Source organism: Danio rerio, chromosome 15 (assembly GCF_052040795.2).
Source record: "Danio rerio strain M-AB ecotype USA chromosome 15, GRCz13ab, whole genome shotgun sequence".
Taxonomy (NCBI): Eukaryota; Metazoa; Chordata; class Actinopteri; order Cypriniformes; family Danionidae; genus Danio; species Danio rerio.
The window spans coordinates 10,596,764-10,617,620 of record NC_141035.1 but is presented as its reverse complement, the minus strand read 5'-3'; the positions used below and the strand labels follow the sequence as shown (position 1 = coordinate 10,617,620).

At 36.8% G+C, this 20,857-nt stretch overlaps 1 protein-coding gene across 4 annotated transcripts in view; it reads left to right on the top strand.

The window, feature by feature from the left end:
- The window catches only part of gab2 (GRB2-associated binding protein 2), a 153,106-nt gene that overhangs the window by 56,303 nt on the left and 75,946 nt on the right, over window positions 1-20,857 (top strand). For all 4 annotated transcript variants that reach the window (XR_015509054.1, XR_015509053.1, XR_015509055.1 and 1 more), the window contains exon 2: window positions 13,383-13,686. Coding sequence is in view for 1 of the 4 variants with exons in the window: in XM_087283714.1 (XP_087139840.1) it covers window positions 13,383-13,686 (304 nt within the window). In the remaining 3 variants the exon portion in view is untranslated. The remainder of the gene's footprint in view (window positions 1-13,382; window positions 13,687-20,857) is intronic.

Genomic DNA, 20,857 nt, shown 5'->3' with positions numbered 1-20,857 from the left:
TGCAGTATCTGTGAGGCACTGGGTCATGCAGAGCTCCTTCAACAAATCTGGGCTTTGTTCCAAATCTCATCCAGTCATGTTACAGTGTCATAAATTCAGATGAGAGGAGGCCGAGATGCACTAAAGAGATTGCATGTTTTCTCCCTCCCCACATCATCTTACTCTCCCGCTCGTAAAATAATCCAATCGGTTAAATGGATCAGAGCTGATGGTTTAGTGCACTCACCGGGTGATCAGGTGAACGTGACGTCATGTCTGTTTGTGTTTGGTGTGCTGTGCTCTGTTTTGAGCGGGTGCGGTCAGATATTCATGAGGGGCGGGGCTTTTTAAACCACAAAAAAGCCGCCACACCAAAAACCACAAACAAGGATCTGCTACGGATGTGTTGAAACAACAACACGAACCCATCATCCTCCGAGTCCAGTTAATCTGACATTATTCAGAGCGATAGGCGAGATGTTTCCAGAAAAACTGGCTGAAATTGATTTGAGCGGATCCATTGTGATGATTGATTGAACTGAAAGTGAAACATGTCGTGCTGAGACATTAAACACCTCTGTCAGAGCAATCTGTTCTCCTTTTAATGGATTGTTTCTCATTCTAGTTGTATCAAACTTGTTAAACACAGAAAATCTGTTAGTGCTTACACAAACAAAAACGTCTGTGAAAGCAGCATACAGATTTTCTGTCACTTTTCTATAGCCTGAACACCACCAGGATTCAGACTGTAAAAAATTGTAGTGGTCACACTGTTAACAGTTTTTGTAAATTACACAGTATTTAACTGTAATTAATTGTTTTACTGTAGGACGGGTATGCGGTATGTTACTTTGTTAAAGTTGCATTGGGAAAATTACTGTATATTTTACAGTAAAGAAATACATTCAATTCTATAAATACATATAGAGCAAGATAAACAGTGTTGTAAATGTAAATACAGTATATTTTGCTGTAATTGATTCTACAGTAAGTTTCTGGCAAACTGCTGGCAATGAGTTACAGTAGATTCTACATGAAAATGTTTACTGGCAGTTAGCTCTCTGCAACTCTCACATGCTCGCCCACTGAAGTAGGTGTTACTTGGATGGGAGATCCCATGGGAAAGCTAGGTTGCTGCCGGAAGTAGTTTTACTGAGACCAGCAGAGGATGCTCAACCTGTCGTCTGTGTGGGTTCCAATGCCCCAGTATAATGACGAGGACTGTATACTGCTCAGTGAGCCTGTCTTTCGTATGAGATTTTAAACTGCGGTTCCGAAACTGGTGGCTTCTGTCCATCATGGCCTCCTAACATCCCCCATCAGCAGGTGTGTGATGTGCGGTCTGGCGCAATATGGCTGCCGCCGCGTCATCCAGGTAGATGCTGCACACTGGTGGTGGATGAGGAGATTCCCCCTAATGTGTAAAAAGCTTTGGGTGTCCAGAAAAAAAACTGTAAAATGTAATGAGATATTATTAATCATTATTAGTATGATTACCAGCGTACATGATACCTCATTGACATTGATATGCTACGAATTAGGGCTGCAGGATATTGGAAAAATCTGACATTGCGATATTTTGTTTTTCTGCAATATACATTGCAAGATGAATATAATTTGCCCAGATGATTTGAGCACTATTTGGAAATAATTTGTTCATTAAGGGTGCTTTCACCCTTTCACCTAGGCTTTTGTTTCGGAATCTGTCTTGTTTCCCCAGTTAGTGCGGTTTGTTTGGCATATGTGAATCCAGCAATCGCGCCCAAATCCGCGCCAAATCAATCATCCGAGATCGCCTGAATGAGGTGGTCTCGGCTCAAATGAAACGAACTCGGGAGCGGAATGATTACAGTGAAAAAGCAATACAATCCGAGCATAACAGTGTAGGGTGGGCCATTATATGGATACACCTTAATAAAATGGGAATGGTTGGAGATATTAACACTCTGTTTGTAGCACATTAGTATATTCACCTTTGTTTATATAGCGCTTTTACAATGTAGAATGTCAAAGCTGCTTCACATAAAAGATCATAGTAATTAAAACAGTGTAGTTCAGTTTTCTGAGTTTAAGTTCAGTTCAGTTTAGCTCAGGTCAGTGTGTTTTAATAACTACTGAGAGTCCAAACACTGAAGAGCAAATCCATCAATGTGCAGCTCTACAGATTCCGAAGCATGCAAGCTAGTGGCGGCAGCGGCGATGAAAAAAACTTCACCATTTGGCAAAAGTAAAGAATCAAAAAACCTCAAGAGAAACCAGGCTCAGTGGGGCATAACCATTTCTCCACTGGCCAAACATCTTGTGCAGAGCTGCAGTCTAGGCACCGGGGGCTGGAAGCTGGATCTCAGCGAAGACTCGTCTGTATATATTAGTATATATGAGGGGTCAAACTTTTCAAGATGGATGGTGACCATGGTGGCCATTTTAAAGTTGGCCATCTTCCATCCAGCTTTTGTTTTTTCAATAGGAAGAGGGTCATTTGACATAAAACTAATTGGGAATTTCACAAGAAAAACAGTGGTGTTGGTTTTAACGTAACTTCATGAGTTATTTACAAGTTTCTGACCACTTATAAAATGTGTTCAATGTGCTGCCCATTGTGTTGAATTGTTAATGCAAAACCCTCTTCTCCCACTCTTCACACACTGATAGCAACACCACTGGAGAAATGCCAGCACAGGCTTCCAGTATCTGTAGTTTCAGGTGCTGCACTGGTAGCTTAAATTAAATAAGCTTTTTATTCAGCGTATGGCATTTAGGGATAGGGGGGCACCTCCATTTAATAAAAAAAAAATCTAAAATATTCCTTACAAATATTATCAGAAAGTGATGCATTTCCAGTAAGGTGTATTACAGTGCTCCACAGGCTGGATTTGCTCGTGTGGAGCTTCACTCAGCGTCTGCAGTCACTCAGCAGTGTTTAAACTGTCATGTCGTGTTATTAGCCATTTGAAACACACAAACACAGGCATGTGATGAGAGGAAGAGAAAGAGAGAGAGTATGTTTGCATGTGTTTATCGGGATTTTTGCTTGTCTGATAGTTCAAAAATAGAATTTGATCTAATCAGATTGTGGTGGAAATTATTACGCATCTCTGAAATATTTTCATCTGATAATCAGTTTATCAGTGTGGCTTTCTGCAGTCACGTATTTGAGTTTATTAACTTGTTTCATCATCATGATAGACCTACTGAATTATAAAGAAAATATTACAGCAAACAGCATTGGGTTTCTTTATTTACTTATTTGTGTTTGCATGCGTGCGCATGTTTTTGAAAAACTTGTTTTTGGAAGACTGCATTAAATTAGCAGAACTGACTTAATATACATAAAAAAAGCTTGTCATAATCAATTGTCTAAAAAAAACTGAATCTTAAAATATGTGTTAAATATAATCAAAAGAAATTAAAGAATAAGCAAGCAAACAGTATTTATCTAACATAAAAAGTTCCTGCAAACAACTAATTATTATTTTGTAAGTGTGTCACAGTCATTTTTGATAAATCATTCTCATCTAATTTATTAAATGTAGTTTAATCATACTCTGTCTTCTTACACAATAACATGATTTTAACTTAAATCAGTATTTCATTTCCACATATTCCTTAATTTGCCAAACATTATAAATATATTTATATATTTTTTTGCTGTTTTCACAGTATAATGCTGTTTTTCTCAACAGCTTCTTGTTGTATTCCACGTATAGCATGCTACTGTACATGTTGTTTTGAGTATTATTACATATGCTCAACAGTTCTTTACTTTGTATTTACAGCATGTTACTGTAGATTAGGGACGCAAGATATATCAGCGGCAATATTGATATCGGCCGATAAATGCTATTTTTAATGTTATCGCTATTGGTCCGATATCAATATTAAGCCGAGATCTTTAAGCCGATAGATTATGTAATTGTACATAACTGCCTGTCTCGCACATACATGGGTCTGTCTGGTCTTGTCTGGTCCTCTATAATGGAGCTTTCCTCACATTGTTTATTCCTTCAAAGTCTGTCTTTTCTTAGTGTGCTATTGTTGTGTGTTAATATCTCAGTAAGTAACCATATTACATATCATTCTAGCTACAGTTGAAGTCAGAATCATAGCCCCCTTTGTTTTTTGTTTTTTTTTTCAATTTTCACAGTATGTCTGATAATATTTTTTCTTCTGGAGAAAGTCTTTGTTTTATTTTGGCTAGATTAAAATCAGTTTAGATGTTTTTTAAGAACATTTTATGGTCAAAATTATTTGCCCCTTTAAGCTATATATGCAGTTAAAGTCAGAATTATTAGCCACCCTGTTTTTTTCTCCTTAATTTCTGTTTAATGGCGAGAAGATTTTTTTCAACACATTTATTAAAATAATAGTTTTAATATCTCATTTCCAATAATTGATTTATTTTATATTTGCCATGACAACAGTAAATAATATTTTACTAGATATTTTTCAAGGCACTTCTACACAGCTTAAAGTGACATTTAAAGGCTTAACTAGGTTAATTAGGTTAACTAGGCAGGTTAGCGTAATAAGGCAAGTTATTGTATAACGATTGTTTGTTCTGTAGACTGTTGATAAACAAATTAGCTTAAAGGGGCTAATAATTTTGTCCATAAATCGGTATTTAAAAATTTTAAAAACTGCTTTTATTTTTGCCAAAATAAAACAAATAAGACTTTCTCCAGACGAAAAAAATTTATCAGACATACTGTGAAATTTTTTTTGCTCTGTTAATCATTATTTGGGAAATATTTAAAAAAGAAGAAAAATCAAAGGGGGGCTGATAATTCTGACTTCAACTGTATATATTTTTTGATTGCAAAAAATAATAATCGTTATACAATCACTTGCCTAATTACCCTAATCTGCCTAATTAACCTAATTAACCTAACTAAGCCTTTAAATGCTTTTCTTACTTAGATTTTTTGTCTTGTTTCTAGTCTAAATATCTAAAATTTCTTATATCAAGAAACATTTTCTAGACAAGCAAAACATATCGTCTTGTTTTGAGAAATAATGTGCCAATATTAAGTGAGTTTTTCCTTAAAACAAGCAAAATAATCTGCCAATGGGGTAAGCAAAATAATCTTACGTCAAAAGAAAAAACAAGATTAATTTGCTTACCCCATTGGCAGATTATTTTGCTTGACCAGATTTAGTTTTTTAACAAAGTAACAAGTCATACAGTTATTGTAGCAAAGTCATTCATCGTTTGTATGACTGTTAAAAAATGCCATGTTCAGCTTCATTGTTCATTCCGTTTCTGTTCTTGAAGCAAAACTGTCAATTTACATTCAAATGAGGGACATTCCCATCTACAACACATGACGCACCTGTGTGTTTGCACATGAGTGTGTTTGAGGAAAAGACAGGCGTATCATAAAATTTCATAGACTGTCAAACAAAACAATTAGCAGGCATATTTACCATTGTGCAATGTAAAGCGTGAAGCAAAACAGAACCCAAAATAATGTCGCTTCCCCAATATTTAAAATTTAATTTGCATCTGAACTCTGAGTCAATGGTAATTTCCTGTTTTGCAGAAATGATCTGTCAACACATCCTCACTTCTGAGTATTTGATAGCGGTCAGATTCACAGGTTACAAGGCGGATAATGTTAATATACTGTGGGTTATTTCATGCAGAAGCCAAAATACTATTTCTGTAAACAGAATACAACATTTCTGTTCGACGACAAACTAATATTCCTGTTTTCCTCAATTGTTAAGCAACATTTTTGACACTCGTCAAGTTAAAAATTAAAATTATAATAAAATTTGGCAAGGAATTATAATTTACTGTGATAAAAAGGAACATATTGAGCCAGTTTTCAACCCTTGTGTGCTGTTGGGGATGTTTTAATCCACTCTGGGGTGATTTAGAGTCTTAATTTGGCCATAACTTTCTCTGTGTTTTAGCAAATTGAATGATTTTTTGTGGCAAATCTTATTTTGACACATATTTTAGGAAAATGCACTGACAATTTACAAAAACTCAACACTCAGGGAAAATGTACTACCCTTTTCTTGTGTTTTTGCCCCATTGACATCAATGACATCTGTTGATTGCAAAGCCCTGACATCATATAATCATGCATTCTTGATGGTTGCTGGTTTTCCCTGTTGGAAAGAGGTCAAATGTGTAATGTTCATACTGTTAATCATCAGTCTGCAGCGCTAACACTTAATATAATAAATTACATACACCTATAAAAGGTAAAAATAGTATAATAAATTAAATTCCTCTCAGATAATAGAGTCGAAATCCAATGAATGCCACCATAACTGGCTTTTAGACCACCCAATGTGAACACAGGCAATCAAGACAGTTCTGGCAAGTAATAAAACTGAACCACTTTGATAACAGACTTTGGCAAAGGCATTTTAGAATGACCAAAATAACATTTCAGATGTTGTGTAATGTGGTAAAGAAAAGCGGATGCCCAGACACGACTCAGGACACTGTTCATATTTCTGCCGCGCCACAGAGCACCATCTGAAATAATTTTATTTTAAAATATATGCGAATGTGCGTAATTGGTGTGCCTAACTTTCAACTATCATGTGTGTAGCGCATGCCCTCAAGTATGGTGTCTGCTTTAGTTTTGTTTATCAGGGACTGCAGGAAAAAAGATCATTACACTGGATGCCAACATTATCCACACAAAAGCTAAAAAGCTGTATAAATCCTTTGAATGTTTGCGCTTGACAACAAGTTTTGATCTTTGGTTTCATTTTGTAATATTGGACTTATTTTTCTATGAAGGTTTGAACTTTTAGTGTGTTTAAACAAGAGAGAAAAGTGAGAAAATGTTAATGCTCGTCTGAGAAAAGTGTATAAAGTGTGTAGTGAGGGGTTTTACAGCCTTAAAACATATATAATAATTGTAAAAAATAAAGCTGATTACTTTGCATATTTCAGCTATCACAGGTTATCTTTACAGCATAACTCCCGCGAATAACTAGGGACCACTGTATATAGTGCAAAATATTGTGTGCACAGAAAGATTTTTGGGTGAACTATACCTTCACAATTTTCACTGTGTAATTTTTAGCTCATTTTAAACAAGTATCTGTCAAAAAAAAAAAAAAAAAAAAAAAAAAAAAAAAAATATATATATATATATATATATATATATATATATATATATATATATATATATATATGTGTGTGTGTGTGTGTGTGTGTGGTGTGCACTAAACAGTGTGCACTAGCCAGTGTGAGGAGGTCAGCAGCAGGCTTAAGCAAACGCAGGATGTGTGTCGGGATTCATTCGACTCTTCCGGGCTGGACAGTGAGGCTGATGCGGAAAGAGCGGGGGTGTAGAGCAGCTCTCGCTCACTCAAACACTGGCCTTGGTGGAGGAGCTCCATCTCTGTGTTTGTCTGTGTGTGTGTGTGTGTGTGTGTTGATGGAGGAAAGAGAGCCTGTGGGATCCTGTGTGTCAGCAGAGAGAGAGAGATGTGGGGCGGAAGTAAACTTCTGGCATTGGGCCACTCAACCTCTTTCCATCATCCGGGCTGTTTCTCTCTGTACTTTCTGTCCGGACTGAAATAACTCTCAGCACTGGACATCACACACATCTAAAGTCTACCGATTTATGCTTGCATGTTTGTGTGTCTTAGCACAGACAAACACAGTTTTGTAAGTAGTTTTTTCTATCTTTATTTATAATACTTTAGATAATCTGTCAATCAATCTAACATTTTTATTGGATAATGTGCTGATCATGTTTTTGCCGCATTATTCATTTTTAAAAGAAAACACTTAAAAAAAATGTCTGTAAATTGACAGTTTCCCGTATTTTGTGAATTATATTTTTTTTCTCACTTATTTCTGCTTTTAAGTTGCATCATGACATTATTTTAATATGGCACTATATTAATAATCTAGGCGCAAAGTCTAAAGCGCATGGCGCAAAAGCATTAAGATCGTGTCTGAATCCACTTTTGCTTATTCTCTTAATGAGTTATGGGTGTGTTTTGAGCATAACATTTATTAAACCAATTAGAGTATCATCTCCCATTCCCTTTAAGAGTTGGGTGTGTCACAGCATGGTGTATTTTCTATTTTTGTGGCGAATTTTGTAAGTGGAAAAACTGAACGCTTATCTAGCGAGAAAACGGTTAAACAGACCATCTGCATCAACCATATTTATTTTATTTTATATATATATATATTTATATTTATACAACAGTTCTGTCTGGTTCTCGAATCTGATTGGCTGATAGCCGTGCAATATTCTGCAATATCAGAACTCCTACAGCCTCTTTACCCTTTGTGTATTACTCCGCCCACATGCATCCAGCAAAAAGCAAACACTACAGATCTAAAGTTTAAAAGATGCATGCTCAACTGTTTAACTGTCAGCTTATGATTTGAATCCAGAAGAAAGTAGTTCCTCATACAAAATAGTTTTTGAGACTCTCCATGTTTGGTTTTTTTTTATATACACAATTATGCCGTCAAACTGTTGTATAAACGCAATATCACACTCGTAGCAGTGCGATTTGGCTGTATATCGGCACTGGTGGGGGCATTAAGGCACTCAGCCTGCGGCCTCGTGCCAATGCACGCCTCCAACCAGTGCTGATATACAGCCATATCGCACTGCTACGTGTGTGATATTGCTCATATATATATATATATATATATATATATATATATATATATATATATATATATATATATATATATAATTATATATAGTTAAAATAAATAACCGCACAGACAGATTCAAAGCTCCCCTGAATTCTCTAATACAATTATTCTTTACTACGGCGGAGTATTTGGGCCTTTTCTTCAGTAAAGGAACCTGACAGGACTAAAAAACAAACAAAAAACTGCTGCTGCTTTAAATTAGACTGACTTCTTGCTAAATCCTTCTGTACAGACATGCATCAATTATAAAGCACTCACAAGACCTTAATTTAGACAACTATGCGGATAGTTTGTTAATCAACGGACTTGTTTGACTCTGATACAGTACGAGGCGCAGACGTGTGGTATGCTCGAGCTATTATAACTCTAATCATCGTTACCTTTACATTTGTGTGACTGTTGTTATACAACTGAGAACGTGGTCCCAGTTGACACACAGCGATTGGAAATTTAAGCCACAGTTACAGTACGTCTGTATTTAACAGTGAGGCTGTTTTTGCAGAGTCAGAATCTCACGGCCTACGTACAGGATCGCTGAGGCCCACCGGTTGAGAATGCCTGTACTACAGCATTTACTATAATATTTTTCCATGTCATGGCCTACAGTATCTACCGCCTTGATGATAGGCAAGTATGAGTTGAATAGAAAACTCTGTGCTCTTCATAGTATAAGGATTGTGCCCAACATACAGTATGTGGTTATTTTTTCTATGTAGATCTCTATTGATATATGGTATAAATCATAAAAATACTGACTTTCCTCTATGCCTCCCGTTTAGTTTTTACTTCCTGCCCTTGATCTGAATTTCACATGTCACCATGTGATTGCAAACAGCCTATAGCATCATTACAAAACTGTTTTTGTGTCAGTGCATGACGACAAAGCTTCAGACGCAGCCCCGCCCTCACCTGTGCTCCGCTTTCTAATTGGCTGCAGCCCTGAACTGCCCAAAATACACCCATTTTATTTATTTAGATTTAATAACTGCTTTTGCATTTGGTGCTTTGGTGTTTTTCTGCCTCTTTTTATAGCAGAGACATCAATTTACATTCAAATGGGGAAAGGGAAAGTCCCGTCTACTACACATGAAGCACCTGTGTGTTTGTGGACAATTGGGAAATCCTGGTGTTTGCAGATGAAGCGTAATGTGTGTTTGTGAGTCACGTCAGATTTTATGGATCATCAAACAGCAGACGCTTGCGATCGTGTGTGTATGTGTGTGTGTGCGTGTGTGCATGTGTGCGTGTCTGTTTGTCTCCCCCCTCAGAGCTCTGTCTGAGCAGGAAACGGTGTGTGGGAGTTGCACCTGTCTCAAATAAAACACACACTTAAAGTGGAACACACACCCACAGAAACACACCAAATCGTGTTTTTGATCAGTGTAAACGAAGCACAAACACAAACTGAAGACTTTGTTAACTGTTGGTTTTACGTTGAATGAGGGGCTTCATGTTTCTGTTTAAAATGAACAGTAAAATGAGATTAAGAAATACAATTGACTTATTAAAATGAAAGAAGCATGCAAAAATAGATTTTGCCACTAAATGTTAACAACAAAATATAGTAGCTTCATGTTTTATTTGATTTTAAAGCTACAATACTGTGACAATTAAAAAGTTCAGATGCAAAAACCTCCAAATGCCGTCTGAAATGTTCTCCTAAAATCAGCCTCCTATGTTTGGGGTCGTCTTATGGGGTGCCCAAACTTTTTTTTGTATGAAGGTCCAAAACCCAAATATCTTTGAAAGCCGTTGGCCAAAGGTAAATATACCAAACTGTATTACATAGTTGCCATGGGTAATTTCTTAATTTATTTAATAATTTTTGAAAATAAACAGAAAATATTACCTCATCTCATTTTTGTCCACTTATCCGAGGCCAGGTCGTGGGGGCAGCAGTCATAGGAGAGAACTCCAGACTTCCCTCTCCCAAGACACTTCCTCCAGCTTCTCCGGGGGATTCCGAGGTAGTCCCGTCAGCGTGTCCTGAGTTTTCCCTAAGGCCTTCTCCCTGTGGGACATGGCTGGAACACCTCCCTAGGTAGGCGTCTAGGAGGCATTCGAAACAGATGCCAGAGCCACCTCAGCTGACTTCTCTCGATGTGGAGGAGCAGCGGCTCTACTCCGAGCTCTTCTCCGGTGACAGCTCCTTAACCTTAATCTATAAGGATGTGCCATGCCACCCTAAGAAGTAAACTCATTTCAGTTGATTGTATGCCAGATCTTGGCTTTGCAGTCATGACCTAAAGGTCATGACCATAGGTGAGAGTAGGAACGTAGATTGACTGGTAAATCAAGAGATTTGCCTTTTGGCTCAGCTCCTTCTTTACCGCAACAGACCGATACATCGACTGCATTACTGCCGCCGCTGCACCAATCTTCTTGTCAATCTCACGTTCCATCCTTCCCTCACTCGTGAACAAAACCCTTGAACTCCTCCACCTGGGGTAGGACGTTCCTCCAATATGGAGATGGCAAACCACCTTTTTCCGGTGGAGCACCATGGCCTCGGACTTTTAGGTGCCGATTCCCATCCCAGCTGCGTCACACTCGGCAGCAAACCACCCCAATACATGCTGAAGGTCCATGTTTGATGAAGCCAACACAACAATATCGTCTGCGAATAACAGAGATGAAGTCTTGTGGTGCCTGAGCTAGACCCCCTCCAGCCCAAGGCTGCGCTTTGAAATTCTGGCTATAAAAATTGTCCCAAAAACCGTGGTGTTCATTGCTGAATGTAATGTAATATAATGTAACGTGTGTTCTGGAGAGATAGTGACAGAGCCAATTTAGTGGATTGGGATGATTGGGAGGCCATAATTGTAAGGGCCGATTGAGGGACACCAGGGTTACACCTCCACTCTTTACGAGAAGTGCCATGGGATTTTTAATGACCACAGAGAGTCAGGACCTTGGTTTAATGTCTCATCCGAAAGACGGCGCCCACTGATAGTATAGTGTCCCCTTCACTTTTAAATACACAGGTCAAGCAGAATCTTCCTTTGCATTGATTTGCTTACCAAAGTCTTTGTATTGTCGGGTGACAGTTTGTACATTTAAACAAAATCTAATTATTTTACTACATTTAATAAAGTGCTTAATTTCAGTTAGCTTCAAACAAACCAACTAACAAACATTCAAACAAATGTATTAATTTTGAATTGGTGTTTTCTAAACATCGTCTTTATTCTCAGATGGTTAATTTTAAACAGCCTACCTGTAGGATCACTGAGGCCTCAGTGGTTTAAATAGTAAACTATAATAGACCCTTTTCACATTTCCAGGTTTCTCAGTAGCAGAAGTCGTCATAGTTGTGAAAAATTAGAGCACAGCGAATGGGAGAATACCACAAATATATATATATATTTTTTATAATCCTATTAACCTTAATGGTGTTATCAAGACTTTGAGAAAAAGGAAAAAAATAGTGTGAAACTGATGATGGCAGCCAGAGGAGAGAATAACGTCAAAATTTACTATCCTATCCAACATCATCTCACAGCAATATGTAACTTTTTGATTTTATGGCAAAATCGTATAAATTCATATAATCTAATTTGTACAATTCAGTACAATTTGCTCATCACCCAATGACGGTTTGGTTTAGAGGTGGGGTTGGGTGCCTCCTTTTTAAAATTGTACATTTTCTTGCGACTGAACTTGTATGAATTAGCCACTAAACTGACAAAACATAAAATATTTGTTTTCTCGTGAGATCAGGCTGACCATTGTGAGATCATAAATGCTACATTTGCAACACCTCACATAAACGGTATTTTTTTTTTCTTTTTGTAATTTAATGCAAAGATAATATACTGCATACGTAAATACATATAAATTTTCGTTTATTTATTTTTTAAAACTAAATATTGAAAACTTTTAAGGACTTAAGATGCCGATGACCATTAAAAGCGTCATAACAGGCTTGTGAAAAGCGTTTATTGTTTGATTTTATTATTGAATATGTTATTTTAAAGTGTTTGAACTAATGGCATTTTTTGTTTATTGATTACTTCGGACTCAGTGCAAAAGCAGCCTCACTGTTAAATTCCGACATAACCGCTGCAAACCAATTAGGAGTACATTCTCAGTTTACAAAGCAAGCCATCAAACAAATGCAAAGGTAACGATAATTAGTTTTAATAACCAGCTACTTATAATAACCTGTAACTCATAGTGTATCAGAGTAGATCAAGCCCATTGATTTACAAACTATGTGTGCTCTCTTTGGTGAACACTTTCATATATCTACTAGATACAGTTGTCCAAATTAATGTCCTAACAGTGTTTTATAATGAACATGCATCCGTCCAGGAGGATCTAGCGAGACTCTGTGGTGTTTTAGTAGTGAATAGTCTGTCTGTCTGTCTGTCAGTCTGTCTGTCTGTCTGTCTGTCTGTCTGTCTATCTATCTATCTATATATCTGTCTGTCCGTCCGTCCGTCCGTCCGTCCGTCTACAGGTAGGCCTTCAAAAATTTATTAGAGAAGGAGGTGGGCCCCTTAATGATATATGTTGAGATCCTCGGATTTACATTAAGTTACTGGCCAACTGCTGCCAGTAAGTTACTGTAAACTTTAAATTCTTCAGGAAATAGTTAACAGTGTGATTGTCAAGCCAACATCAAAGTTTGTCTTGACTTTTTTCTAATCTAATGCTTTTAATATAATAGTTTGCAAATCGTTGTTCGGTGATATCTAAATTGATTGTTTCCTCAATCATGATTGTTTGTATTTCTCCTCAGGCATGGAAGAAGCGCTGGTTCATCCTGCGCAGCGGCCGCATGAGCGGAGACCCGGATGTGTTGGAGTATTACAAGAGCGATCATGCCAAAAAGCCCATCCGCATCATTGACCTGCACTGCTGCGAGCAGGTGGACGCAGGCCTCACCTTCAAGCGCAAGGAGTTTCAGGACAGCTTTGTCTTTGACATCAAGACGGCAGAGAGGACCTTCTACCTGGTTGCTGAAACTGAGGAGGAGATGAACCGCTGGGTTCGCTCCATCTGCCAGTTGTGCGGATTCAACCAGTCGGAGGAGAACCATCACGGTAAGGGGAACCACATCTGCTTGAGCACAGAGTCAACATGCTGCTGATGAATTTACTGGGTTCCCATGGTCATGAAACTTCTTAAAAGGTCCATTTTGAAAGTCAGGGGATTTTATATTACTTGTTTAAGAATATCAGCAATTTCTGTTTGTCAGATTGTTTCAAATTCAACCTCCCTTTTATCAAGATGTGTTTTATTTTTTATACTGTGGTTTTTATCATGTTGGTTAGGCTATTTTACACTGCTGTTTTATTCTTTTCACAATTTGTTTTTTTACATGCCTTTCAAATGCAGTCGCCAGGCTGTAGCTGTTAAATACTTTGTGTCCCACCTGGATTTTGTGTGCAAAATTTCAGATTATTTTAGCCTAAAATGACTCATTTAGTGGCAAATTTTCTCATAGTATAAAGCACTATTTTCTTTTTTTCCTTATTTGTTTTATTTTTTATTTTTTGGTGAAAAACATAAACAAATTTGCACATCTTAGTTCTTTATTACTTTTTTGACCTCAAGAACCACAGATATTCATACAGGAGAATTGGTTAAACTAAATTGATTGAAATGTATGAGTGTGTGTGTGATTGAGACAGTATATGGGTGTTTCCCAGTGCTGTGATGTGGCTGAAAGGGCATCTGCCTCATAAAACATATGCCAGAATAATTGTCAGTTTATTCCACTGTGGTGACCCCTGATAAATCAGGGACTAAACCAAAATATGTGAAGTTTACAGTATATAAACTAATTTCAAGAGGATCACATGCTTATGATTGACCACAGCGGGTCCCGCTAAGCAATCACATGATATACAAATCAGATGAATAAATAGCCGTATTTCCTTACCTTTTTTTACCTTATCTGCGTCTTTAAGAATCCCCTCATCCAGCCCTCCTTCCCCTCTTTCTTAAATAAATACACGCTCTTGAGACCTACTTGAGCTCAGACTCCCCCTTCTCTCGATAAAATGTGAAGGAGCCCCAAGCTTAAGAATTTTCCTTGCTAAGGGCTCTCTCCTAGGACAGCATGCCAAACTCGCTTTTTACTTGAATTGGGTAAGCTAAATTGGCCGTAGTGTATGTGTGTGAATCAGTGTGTATGGATGTTTTATCCGCTGCATAAACCATATGCTGGATAAGTTGGTGGTTCATTCCACTGTGGGAACCATAGATTGATAAAGGGACTAAGCTGAAAAGAAAATGATTGAATAATTGAATAGATAGTCTACAGAACAAACCACTATACAATAACTTGCCTAATTACCCTAACTTGGCTAGTTAACCTAATTAACCTAGTTAAGCCTTTAAAAGGCACTTTAAGCTGAATACTAGTATCTTAAAATATATCAGTAAAATATTAAGTACTGTCATCATGGCAAAGATTAAAGAAATGAGTTATTAAACTATTATGTTTAGAAATATCTTGAAAAGATGACATTGGGAAAAATATACCAGCGGCTAATAATTCAGGAGGGCAAATAATTCTGACTTCAACTGTATGTTTGGCTTTATGCTTCACTTTTATCTATTCTTTAAATAACATTATGCTTGGTATTTTTACATGAAATTATCACAAACATAAGGATTAGGAAAAAGATTTGTTACCAGAGCAATCACATTTAACATATCCATGATCTGTGATTTACAGTGATTGTGTTCTCATCTGCAGCAATCTGCTGTTTCTTTCTCTGAGCTGATGATCGCACAGATAGGTAGTAACCTGATAGCATTTCTTATTGCTTTCCCCTTTTTCCCCACCACCTCTTTTCCCTGTCATTTGAGAAAGTTGGGCTGGAACAGCTCTGCCAAATGGATGCAGTGTCTGAAAGGTTTATTGATTTTTTTTTTTTTTTTTGTCTCATTTGTTTTGTTAAAGAAAAGGCAGTGAACGCTGCCCATCATTCCATGCACCATGTTGCCGTTTATTCTAGAGACAATTAAATGTGTGTTTCTGATGTAGAGAAAACAACAATAGAAAAATCCATATGAACATTTAAGGAATAAACAACATTTTATTAAAAAAGATACTGCACAACTCAGAGTCAATAGAGAAATCACATCTAAAGGCACTGTTCAGATGTTGTAAACCTCAAGTGAGGTTTTTGTCCTCCATATTTGTACTAGTAATACGGTCTTCTGTTCAGTCACATTTACATATAACTTTTTTTTTTTTTCAATTGTCAACAATTGCAATACAGAGCTATGCTAGGAGAAATTTGTTCTGCTGACTTTCTATACATTTCAGAATACAATTCTGTAACTGTTAACATTAATGATATTTAATACAGAGAAGAATAAACAGAAATGAAAGAACATCAATAGAAAAAAAGGAAAATGATGATGATAATAATAATATTAATAATAATAATAATAATAATAATAATAATAAATATTCAAAAACAACAGGGTACACAGGGTATCCACGGGGTCTTAAAAAGATGCCTTAAATTTGAAAAACAAATTGTTAGGCCTTTAAAAGTCTTAAATTCACTGAAATGTTGACTTGTAGATCTTAAATCATTTTAAATGGAACTTAATTTTCCAATGTCCTTTTAAAGCTACCCAATCAGTCCAACACCTGTATACAGCCACCAACAATACATCTCAATTAAAACCAACAATACATCTCAATATTATGGATATAGAATTTTAACAAAATTCGATATACAGAGCTCAGCATAATTGAGTACACCCCAATTTGAAAATGATTATTTGTATCTATTTCTCTATTTCTCAGTGAATATAGGCAATATATTTTGTTGCATTTAAACAAAACAGATTTATTAAACAGATATATTTATTAAAATAATATATTAGTCAAAAATATATTTAGAAATTAAAAGATAATACAATTAAATTCAATCAAAAAAATTGCAAAAAGAAACTACAGCCTACAATTTTATAATTTTTTTTTCTGCATCTCTTGATTTTTCATCTTTTTTTAAAATGTGTATTTTATATTTTTCTATAACATATAAATTTGGATTTTTGGATCATTATTGTAATGCTAAGTTCACACCAGATGCAGAACGCGCAGATAAATCGAGCTATTCATGCGTAAGCAGACGCATAAACATTTTAGTTTACTCAAACTTTCATTCGCGCATCGAAATCCGCTTTATTTGCGAGTCAAATCTGCTTCATTTGTGCATCAAATTCTCTTCAGAACAGATGCAGTTTTACGTGATGGGCAGGTCTTCTGTCTTGTAGCTTTGATGCTAAATGGCTAACATGTATTTTATTGAGAAAATACCTGTGTTTGTGTGCTTTATGAACACTGAAAAACAGCGTTGATTTGTTTGGAGCAGTGTCTGAGTCCAATAGATCCTTTCAGAGGTGCACCAAGCTCTGTGAGCTCAGAAACCCTTCCAGAAACTTAACCTAAATGATTGAGGCTTTCAGCGGTGCTTCTGACTGAGCAGAGCCCAGTTTGATGAATGTCCCCCGGTACACCAACAACAGGCGCTACGTCATAATCATGCCACCACAAAAGCAAGCACCTGATTGGTTTAAGCGGCGCGAACGTTTGCTGAAGTTCAGATTTTCGAACTCGAGCGATTCGCGTGTCAAGTGCAGCAAACGCGCAAATCGCTCAGTTTGTGTGTATCGCGCCATTCGTGTGTATCGCACCATTCAAGTGTAACGCGCCATTCGCATTGCGCCATTTTTGCAATTTGCGTCTTTTGCTCTAATAGCACCGCAGGATATCTATTCGTGCCTTTGCATTGACTTAACAGGTAAATCACTCGCGCTAGATGCTTCTTTCGTGTCTGGTGTGAATCTAGCACGAGTTATTTTGTTAGATAAGTTTTAGATTTGGCTTCAGTATTGACTATGGATTAAACCAAAGGAAGGTTGCATAACTCTTATTTTTATCCACGATTTTACTTTACTCAGATTTCACTCACCAGAGCATCTGACATGTAGCCTACCTTACTCAGGACATGTTTTGGCTTCCCCTACCATAATACACCTGAAACAAAGATTGCTGTAAAACTCGTCAATAGCAGGGAAGGGTTTTCTCTCGTTAACTGCAGGGAAAGAGTTAAACAAAAATATCTACACACAACAAATTACCAGCCATACATGTAAAGTACAAAAATTTCCTTCAACTCAGTCACGGTTGCGATTTGTTTGCTCAAACTTTCTTTTGCAGTCTGAAGCATGTCAAACGCATGAACGGCCAATTTGCATCATAGGATGCCTAATCCAATCTCTGCACTGACTTCACATGTAAATCACTCGCGGTTCATCCGCGTCTGCTAACTGCACAGGCTGCAAAACAATTTTGCCAACGTCCATGTAATGTAATAATTGTAAGGATGCAGTTGAGGTGGAATTTCTCGAGAGACACTCAATTACATTGCTTGCGCTGTGTATGCAACGTCTATAAGTCACATAAAACATTAAATTGCAAACTGAAATAAATACCATTTGAATATATAATTTGTAATTGGATGTTATTTAATTTTTTTTGCGATTTAATTAAGAATTTTGCAGGATTGAAAAAAAAAATTCGACTTTTGTTGATTTTGCGTTGGATTCAGCGATCACGGAATCGCAAAAAACTAGACCATATGTCTGTCAGAGTACACTGACCTGGAAAGACTGTTGTACATTTAGTTTATTATACGAAACAAGCTGGATCCTTGCAAAAATAGGTACTACTAAATATTATTTAATTTAGGTAAAAATTACAAAATGAAGTAAAAAAAAAATCCAGCTAAGAACATACTGCACTCGTCCTGCAAAAGAAAACAAAACAACCGACAAAACAAGTGAGCTGAGCAGTTGGTGTTTATGATTATCTCTCATCTTTATCATCAAGGGCAGTTTGTGTCAGGTACAGTTTGTTCTCTCTCTGTATCCGATTTTTTGTCTGCTTTCAAGCAGATTCTCCTCTGAAATCATTCACAAGAGGTTTGAATGGTCAATATGAGTTCCTTTAGCTGATGTCTATGAACTGTAGCGCTGGTGCTGTCATAATTTGCTCCGTGTTTTCTTGATTACCAGTTCAGTTTCCATCCACTGAGGTGTGTACATTTTCACAGGGTGAGCAATAGAGGTTGAGGTGATAGATGTGGTAATGAGAAAGCTTAGTTTGATGTTTGGCAAACATTTAAAACACGAGAGTCTATTCTGACCTTCTTCTACAGGCCAGCTAGCAGCACTTGACCTCTGGGTCACATGGCTCATACAAATACACAGTTCTGTAAAAAGGTGTTTTTACTTGTAGATTATTAAATGTAATTAAATGTAATTTAATCATTAAATAGATATATTTGTTTCATTCATAATTAATTCCTTTTTGATTTCAACTACATTTTTTTTATTGCAGATTATTTTATTTATTTTAAGATTAAATCTTTGGGAAATAGGCAATTGGTGCCAACAGTTATGCTACTATACACAACCTAACAAAAGTCGGGTTGTCGTCGATCCCAGTTGTAAGAGCAACATATAATAACTTGACTTCTAGTTAATCATTTGGAAAAGTGGCAGAAAGTATTTTTTTCATCAATCATCTGTTAAATCATCACAAATACTGCAGAAGACCTATTGGAACCCGCATGGACTCTAGATTCACACAGAAAACAGTCCAGTTTGGTGAAGGAAAAATCATGGTTTGGGGTTGCATTCATTATGGGGCATGTGAGAGATCAGCTGAGTGGATGGCAACATCAACAGCCTGAGGTATTAAGACATTTGTCTTGCCCATTACATTACAAACCCTAGGAGAGAGCAGGATAGCGCTCCTTCTCATACTTCAGGTAACATGTAAAGTTCCTTAAAGCAAAGAAGGTCATGGTGCTTCAGGATTGGCCAGCCCAGTGATCAGACATTAATGAGCATTTCTGGGGTAAGATTAAGGTGGAGGCATTGAAGATGAATTTAAAAATTCTTGATGAACTCTGGGAGTCCTGCAAGAACGCTTTCTTTGCCATTTCAGATGACTATAAGTGATTTGAGACATTGCAGAGATGTATGTGCAGTCCTGATGATATGATGCAGTCCTCCAAACTCATGGGAGTTATACACAATATTAATGCTTTTTCTACTGCACCATGACTTTGTATTTTATACTGGGCATTATTTCGTGACAAGACTTTTGTCTTAACAAAGTCAGACCTTACTGTCCTTAATAAATAGTTAAAAACTAAGACATGATCCTATTTTATTTTGGTAAAGTAAGCGTAATCTAGAGGTCTTTTGCTTTCATTTAAGCCATTTCTGATACCAAATGATCAACTAGAAGTCAAGTTATTATTTATTATTCCTAACACTTGGATAGACAGCAAGAAGTTTGGCAGGTAGTGTATGTAACATAAATGTGTGTTTTTTTTAATTAAATAATACACTATGTAAGCCAATATAATATCCCTTCACCACCACTGGATGAAATGAGAATGCTGAAATGAAACAGAATCAAGTTTTTCAGACTTTCATCTTCAGTCTTTTAGAAAACAAAACACAAACTGTAACCCTAAAGGAATGGCTTTTCTTTTCCCCAGATAAATGCTCCGCTCCACCTCTCTTTCCCCAAGGAAGTATCAAGTTGTCATCTGCGCTGTGAGCATGAAAAATGGAGTCCAGTTTTCCTTAGAGGAGTTTAACACTGAGAGTCACTGCAGCGCAGTGTGTCTTGTGCTGGAGCATTAGAGACATCCATTGCACATGTGATGTAGATGAAGCAAAAGTGTGCCAAGAGCAAATACACTGACTCTGACTCTCTATGACGTTTTTGTTGATTGTTATTGTTTATGAAGTGTATGTGTATTAAGCACGGTTAATGTCACATGGCTGAAGGGGGTCCAATAAACAGAATTTACAGAATTTTTTTTTTAAATATTCCGATGACAGCCATACTAAGTTTACTTAATGAGAAATTAATAAATTAGTCAGAACAAAGCCGCTTTATTGATTGGTGTGATAAAAATAGGTTAAAAAATAAATACTAAGTAAACTGAAGAGATGGTATTTGACCCAAAGTGTGTAGGTAACCATTATCAAGCGGTTGTACACGACCATCCAAATACTCAGTGAGGGACTTTTAAGTACTTGGGCATTTACATTGACTATTCTTTCACATGGTAAACGCACATAGAGTGGGTTTGCTCTCGTTAACACCAGAGATTGTATTTATTATGGAGGTTACGGCCTTCTTTCTGTTGTTGT